The sequence below is a fragment of the Macadamia integrifolia genome, chromosome 4, assembly GCF_013358625.1.
Source record: "Macadamia integrifolia cultivar HAES 741 chromosome 4, SCU_Mint_v3, whole genome shotgun sequence".
Taxonomy (NCBI): Eukaryota; Viridiplantae; Streptophyta; class Magnoliopsida; order Proteales; family Proteaceae; genus Macadamia; species Macadamia integrifolia.
In genome coordinates, this window is record NC_056560.1 from 3,979,513 (window position 1) to 3,987,151 (window position 7,639).

At 40.6% G+C, this 7,639-nt stretch overlaps 1 protein-coding gene across 2 annotated transcripts; it reads right to left on the minus strand.

The window, feature by feature from the left end:
* Positions 1–821: 821 nt before the first annotated feature.
* On the minus strand, positions 822–7,213 carry LOC122076602 (transcription factor bHLH74-like). 2 transcript variants are annotated; one of them, XM_042641998.1, is made up of 9 exons: positions 6,796–7,213; positions 5,466–6,053; positions 5,120–5,353; positions 4,949–5,014; positions 4,797–4,865; positions 1,854–1,925; positions 1,622–1,756; positions 1,458–1,544; positions 822–1,340 (listed from the first exon to the last, which is right to left on the minus strand). In XM_042641998.1, the coding sequence occupies exons 2-9, from the start codon at positions 6,003–6,005 to the stop codon at positions 1,332–1,334; spliced, it is 1,212 nt and encodes a 403-aa protein (XP_042497932.1). In that variant the 5' UTR covers positions 6,006–6,053; positions 6,796–7,213; the 3' UTR covers positions 822–1,331. The 2 variants fall into 2 exon arrangements, with proteins under 2 accessions (XP_042497932.1, XP_042497931.1); XM_042641997.1 differs by having other exon boundaries at positions 5,466–7,213.
* Between the last annotated feature and the right edge of the window lie 426 nt (positions 7,214–7,639).

Below are 7,639 nucleotides of genomic sequence, written 5' to 3' on the forward strand. Positions count from 1 at the left end.
AATTTATAGATTGGGAATAGCATTCTCAATTTCTCATACATTTCCCCACCCCCAACCCAACCCAACCCAACCCAACCCAAAGTTTATTTCAGCTGATGTACACGTTTCTAAGGCTATAAACACCCAAAAAACTCCAGTAGTCTTCACTATAGTCATAGATCCATCTTTTTGGAAGAAGCTAAATTCCTGCAAAAAACACATGGGAAATTTGGGAGTTTTCTCATCTTCAAACCAACGGAGATGAGAAAAATGGCGTAACAAACCAAGTATGGCATACAAGAGATACGAAAAGGTATTGAAAATCCATCAGCTCATCCATTCTAATTTCTAGGGTGTTAGCCGATTCTGACCGGAATTAAGGGAAGCCAATACCATGGCCCATTTCACTTTCTTGAACCTTGGATTATCGGCTTTGTTGGGAAGAAATTTGGCTAGGTTTCCAAGCCTTAGAACCAAGGATGAAATCCATCAGCTCATATTCATTTTGCTATAGACTTAAAATGTAATGTAACTAATGCTAATGCTAGGCCCCTTTTCAATCATAATTTATGAGGTCATTAGCAGCTAACCCCCTCTTTGAGGTTGAAATCTCGCATAATCCCTTCTTTTATCTTGGTCTACATCTGACCAGAGACCCAGCTCAATAACAAATCTCTCCCTCTCCACAGATCTCACCCACCAATTTGCAGTATTGCCTACCCACTGGTCTTAAGAAACAAACGAAATCAAATGAGATATATCTGACCAGAGACCCAGCTCAATACTATGTTTCCATGTTTAGAGAGAAGAAAATACATTTGCCATTTTCTTGCAACAGAATGGGGCTTGGTAATTCAAGACACAGAATATTTATTACACTCAAATCAATCCCTTGGCTCAATCAGAAAGCTTCAGTCCAATTTACCAAAAAGTGGAGGAAAAAAATGAAAAGGCACAGCTAAGTCGCATCTTTCCCAACTTCATGCACCCTACAAACAATCTTTCAGTTACAGCTCATCCTTAAATACAAAAGTGCTTCTTACATGCACAATCTCTTCTGTAACAAACACAAAAAGAAAGAAAAAAAAAAATCATCTCCCACTCAGTCAACTATGCTTACTGACTATACACATTGTTTGAGCCAATCAAAGTCACCTTCTTCTACTAAAATTCGAAGAACAAACGGTAGGAGCTAGACTAACAGCTTCTGAAGAGATCTCTATGCCCCTGTCTTCTTAATTATGCTAGATCTTTAAAAAGGAGAACAATAAAATGCTCAATTAGCTGGCCCATTGCAGGACTTCTGTTAGGAGGGATGCATCTTTTGGACAGAAACATCTATAGCTATAGCTTCATACAACCTGGAAAAATACAAAGGAATTTTTAAGGCCCAAGAACAAATTACAGTCAAGGCTCACAATAATCAAAAACAGCTTCTGATAGTATCAAAAAAAAAAGAAAAAAATTCTGATATTTACCATTCTGCCCAAACCGTCAATATTTTGGTTGGAGACAAAGCCCAACTGGATAGCTCTTTGAAGATCATCATCCCATACATTTGGTACCTATAAGTAAAACCCTAAAATCAATGGGGTTCCCATGGAGAAGGTAATCAAAATGAGAAGACGATCCCTTGACTTACCGGAAGCATAGAGTGTAACTGGGGGTTCACATTCTGAATGGTTGGCAGGGCTCCCTGCGAAGCTATTTGTCGGTGGGAAAGGGGGGAGCTCATTCCGGGACCGAATCCATGAACAGCTGAACCTCCACCTTGAATCTACAGCACAGTGAACTGAGATAAGATTCAAAACAAACAATACAAGAAAGAGCACTGTCTAAGATGTATAGTTCTACCAGCACTGCATCAGTCTTACATCTTTGGATAGAATCCTATCTATGTCAATATTGAGCTCTGGGTTGACAGTGGCAAGTTTCATTGACAGAAACTGCAAAAATTAAACAGGTGTGAACAAATCTTAATCAAAGGGGAAAAGATTAAAGAAACATAAGTTAAAAGATCATATGCCTTGCTGACTTCTTAATTTAGTAGCCACGAAGAATTTACAAATTGGAGAATCAGTGTCTTTTCAGGAGAGGAGACACAAAAATTAGTAAATGGAACATGTCAAATGAGATATCCTCCCCCCTCCCCCCCCACCCAAAAAAAAAAAAAAAAAAAAAAAACAATAGTGGAGAAAATAAACCAAAGACCAGTACATACTAATAAAAGTAACATCAAACATCATGTTAGAGAAAAGGATAAATTTATAATATAACAAAGAATAGTAGCATAACATTAGCCAACCCACCACCCTCAACCCAATAAACCGTATGACTTAGTGAAGCATTCAAACAGTAAGCGATCTTTGTCTTTTGAAGGACATACAGCCATGGTTCAAGTAAGCAGAATCAGGGACGGAATTGGTCTCCGGCGATTAAGATCTGGATCAGCCGATTCTACACCTACGATCCACTTTATTGGATCACACATAGAATCTCTCTGCACTTCACCACCATCTTCTCCATCCCTGGCTACTTCAGAATCTCACTCAGAGAAGCTCCCATCCCATGTGATGTAATCCATTCCTCAGCTAGTGAGATTTTTTTTTTTCCTGCAGAAAATAATATGGTGTGGATAACAGCTCCCACAACCGCTCCTTGCATAGGTCTCCTCCCTTTCCAACCCACCATTGATGAATGCCACAACAACAAAAAAATCAGCAGAAAAACGAAGCTACTCTTTCTGTTTCTGATCTAAGGACTGTCTATCTGGTAATCTCTCATTCTCTCTTTCTGTGTGTGCTCCACCTCAAATTTGCTTGGGGCGTCTGAAGAAGCATTGATCCAAAGTGAGGTTATTTATCACTTATGAAAGTGAAAGGGGCCAGTGAGGTGAAGAAAGGGACATGGATGGGATTTTGGAAGTTTGCATTGGAACACAATAAGCAAGTAACCAAACAAGAGGACAATTGACATTGTAGCTTGACACTTCATTACCAATGTTTCTCCATCCTCAAAACTTCCACCACCATCTTTCTTCAGCATCTCCTGAATGGAATTAGGAAGAAACTGAGGGAATGGTTTCTCTTGTGGTTTGAATGGTGTAATTAATGGGAGACCAGACTGATCAGCTTCCTGGATTAGGCAAAATAGCGAACGTAACAAATAGATGAGATCGCAGTAGAATTCGTATTTGAATCAAAGCTTTAAGAGGAGATGCACGGTCTATGAGATTGATCGATCCGTAGATCAAAAGCTCAGTTTTGCTAAAACAAGGAATCCAATGATGACAATGATACCAATTCATAAAAAAATTAAAAAAAATTAAAAATTAAAAAAAAAAACCTAAAATGATGCAGGAAATGAATAGAAATTGCAAACAAACAATTACAAAAAGCAAAGATCAATGTGATTCATCAAGATTGGCTTTGTCCATAGCAAAATGAGACTAGTCACTATCAATGGAGAATGTGGTTACAGCCGCTCATCCTCACTCTCTCAGATTACGGAGGACCACCTCGCTACAAATATATAGTGAAACCCTTTGGGCCCTATGGCCTCTTAATGGCCCTTTGGAATCAGCTCACAAATGCAAGTGATTAAGTACAAGGCATCGTACAACAAATGATGATGCCAAGTGATGAAGTGGGAATGGAGAAGAAAGCAAAAGCAGAAGATAGGAAAGGAGTGTCCATAACAATAGAGCAGAGACCGTAGAGACAGGAGGGAATGGTGATGGGGAAGTGGGGTTCATGTTGCCGGAAGACAGAAGGTGGTGAGTCTCATGGTCATCATGTGCCTCTGTAATGCAGACCGAGTTGTCATGTCTGTGGGCATCATTCCTCCTGCTGCTAAACATGGCTGGGACAGCTCCTTCATGGGTATTGTTCAGATACCATATCATATAGAATTATGTTTGCATTTGCATTCCAAAAGGTAAAAGCTCTTCCATTTCTTCAAAGCTCTCCGGTGCCAAGTGGTACCTAGGCTTTTGCAGAAACAGAGGCGGAGTGTGTGCATGTGTGTGTATGTGTGTGTGTGTGTGTGTGTGTGTGTGTGTGAGAGAGAGAGAGAGAGAGAGAGAGAGAGAGAGAGAGGGTGACTCACTGATAGTTGTCGGGGTTCCATGCGGATGGTGAAAATAATAATCCCACATCCGAAGTGGGCAGCCCACGTTGAGACTTATAGGTACTTGGTCATCCTCTCCTTAACGACGAGCTTTTGAGGATGAATTCTACCCAAGTCCCTATCAAGTGGGTATCAGAGCAAAAGTGTAATAGGATTCAGGTATGAGAACCCGGTGTCTCTGAGGATGAAAACCAAGAAGATTTCAGTGGCTCCCACATGGAGGGGGAGATTGTTGGAATAATAATCCCACATTGGAAGTGGGTAGCCCGATGTGGAGACTTCCTCTCCTTAACGGCTAGCTATGGACAATTGAAAACAAGGGGAATTTCAAATGTGGTGGATGTGGATTGGGGCCGGCCAATTTTGTCAATCCCAACCCAATTCCTTGAACCATGGACACACAGACCAGGCGTCAAACTCAGAAATAAAGTTATGGAGAGGTTCCCATTCATAACAGTTTGGAAATCATCTATTAATCTTCAATTGGAAGACCACAAGCTAGAGTCCTAGGAGGAGCCAATTTGTAGTAATTTGGGAAGTTGATGTTGTGTCCTACCAATAAACAGTTTTATCATTCTTTATGAATCAGTGATCCAAGCCTATGCAAAGAGATGCTAAATCATCATAATCTAAATTTCCTTGTTTGACAAAGTAACTTCTGGCTATATTTAGGTTTCAGAATAGCATACCTCGACTTGCCGTTGCAGAGCTTGCACATAGTTGATTATCTCATCAAGCATTACAGCTTTACCAGTAATCTTTAATGGTAGAAAACATCAATATAATTAGAAATCCAGACAAAAGTAAGAACTGCTCAGAATTTAAAACTTCTTCAAAATACCTTATTGCATCCTGGAACGAGATCTTGTAGAAACCTCATCCGCTCGCTAATCTTTTCTCTCCTCACCTACACATTGAGTGAGATCCTGTAAGTTCAAAGCCTAGAAAACCCTAAAAGCTAAAAGGATACTTTGTTGTCGCAACAGATCAATGAGTTACAGTGGGAACTCACCCTCTCAGCAAGGCTGTGACTATTGGTGGCTTGGCCTCGTCTGGCTCTGACATGAATGTACTCTTCTTTTGGACCTTCATCTTTCTGGCAACGATCTTTACCCTGTTTACCGGTTGGCTTACCGTGCAAATTTGCACCTGGGCTCTGTTCAGTCTTCTGTTTCTTCTCATCCTGCTCTTTGGAACCTTCAGACACCTCCTCCGAAGCATCCTTCTTCCGCTCTGCTTCTATACCCTAGAACAATGGAGAGTGGACCAGAATTCAGAAAAGAGGGAATCGGACAAAAAGCAAAGACATTGTGACGTTAACTAAAAAGGATGAAACTGAGCATGTAATCACAGCTTACCTGAGCGGGATCCAATTTGAACTGGGTCTCAGGTTCCCTTCTCCTTTTCTTCCCGCTAGGCGAAGAGCGCCCAGCGCCCTCATCCACAACACGGTGATGATCTTCTGGAAAAGTAGAGCCTTGAAAAGAGCCATTCCTTGAATTCACTGAGGTTTTGTCGGTGCCACCTTCTCTGTTAACAATCTGGCCATCCTCAGGCAGAACAAAGGGAGTTACCATCTCTGAGAAGCTCCCACTGCCATAGTGTGTTAGACCGACGAGACTATGATGATCGGATGGATACCGATCAAGATGGGAGCTGCCACTGACTACCTGAGTTTCCAGAAAACCAACAGCGTAAGGTGAAGAAGAAATCTGATTGGAATGGGAAGAAGCCGCTGAAGAAACTTTGAATTCCACATTCTCTGCCTGTGAAACAAATGGATCCCAACCAGAACCCAAGAATGAGTCCACCACATCGGTGGATTTGCTCATGGAAATCGGCATTGAAGTCGTGGCCATCCCATCAACATTCTCAGACTGCTGCTGAGTAGCATACATCCCTGAAGGAAGACAATTGAAAAGCCCACCATTCCCACCACCGCCTCTCTGTTGAAAACCCAAATCGGCATTATCCTCCGCATCCATGTCCAACAAACAAAAATTGTAAACTGGATTCCCCCAAATCTATCGACAATTCGTCCTATCCGACAAGGTAAAGAAGAAAGAAACCTCCAATTCACAGTCCCCGAACCAGGCAATGCAAGAGAAAATGGCTAGATAACTTAAATAAGAAGTCCTCAAACAAAAGCCAGAGTGGGTTTGACTAAAACTAGCTGTAATTTCTTGCAGGACCAAGCAAGGAACAATTAACCTTGGCAGCTTTATGGAGGCAAGCGGGGGGTTAAAGCAAAAGAAGTTTCCGTCATTTGCAGCATTCCATACACAGAAGAAGAACTAACGAAGCAAAAGAAAAGAAATCCAAACCACAACGCCTGTAATCTATCCACCTATAGCAACTTATTAACTTCTGGTTTCTAAAACCCTAACATCAAGCATTCAAGTATACACAAAAGTGTTAAAAAGAAGGGAAAAATTTGCCCCCACAGACAAGAAAGTGAACCTTTCAGAGCATAAAGGATACAAAAGAAGAAATGAATGGCATTCGTTAACAGCTCACCATGGTAATAACAAAATTAAAAAAAAAAAGAAAGGAGATTCCCTTTTTCTTTTGGTTCTAAAATAAATAAAAATTTCAGTATCCACCACCCTGCTCAAAATTAACCAGGAATCAAATCCCAAATAGACTTGAATTTCTAAGAACCAATCCGAAATGAAGGATAAGCCGAACCTATGAGCGAAAACATAGGGTCATAGTCATAGACTGAAGATGGAATCCAGATAAACTTTAGAAAAAGTCTAGACTAGGGTCGGTCATCCGTGAGGCTTCAAAGTTGAGCTTTTATAATCAATACACAGCATCAAATTCTACTTCAATCAGACAGAAACTGAAACGGGTAGAGCTCCAGCGCAGAGCAGATGACCATAAGCCCCACAAATCATAAATAGGGTGTTGAACTATTGATAGAATCGTCAGGAATCAAATGGTCGTTGAAATCTGGAAATATGAAAAGGATAGAAAAATATGGGAAAACACCCCCAATCATCAACTGGGACTTTTGCAGAAAACAGTAAAAGATGATAGATACTAGACTCTGGGATTGGGACTAGGGAGTGGGACGGGGAAGGGCCGTAGCTTCTAGGTTAGAGAGAGAGAGAGAGAGAGAGAGAGAGAGAGAGAGAGAGAGAGAGGAGGGGCTATTACCTTAACCTGCCCCAGTTAACAGGTGAGTGTATTTTAACCCAAAAAAAAAAAAACCAGGTGAAGTGTATGATTCTAGATGACAGACTACCCACTGCCACCCAACTGCTCTTTGTTGGTAAAATATCAGAAAACCTAATCTCTGATCTCTCTTTCATTATTTCATCTCCAAACTTTACTCCTTGTTTTATATTTTATTAGTTTTTCAGAAGATTTTAATATATGAATATACTCATAGTCTCATACTCATATTTATTAATTGGAATTTTTTATCATATAAAAAGAGATGATAGTTTCTTCTCTTCATCCCCAAGCTTGCTTGATTTCTTTTACTGACACACTTTGCCAACTGTTCTAACAAACCCCATTGCTG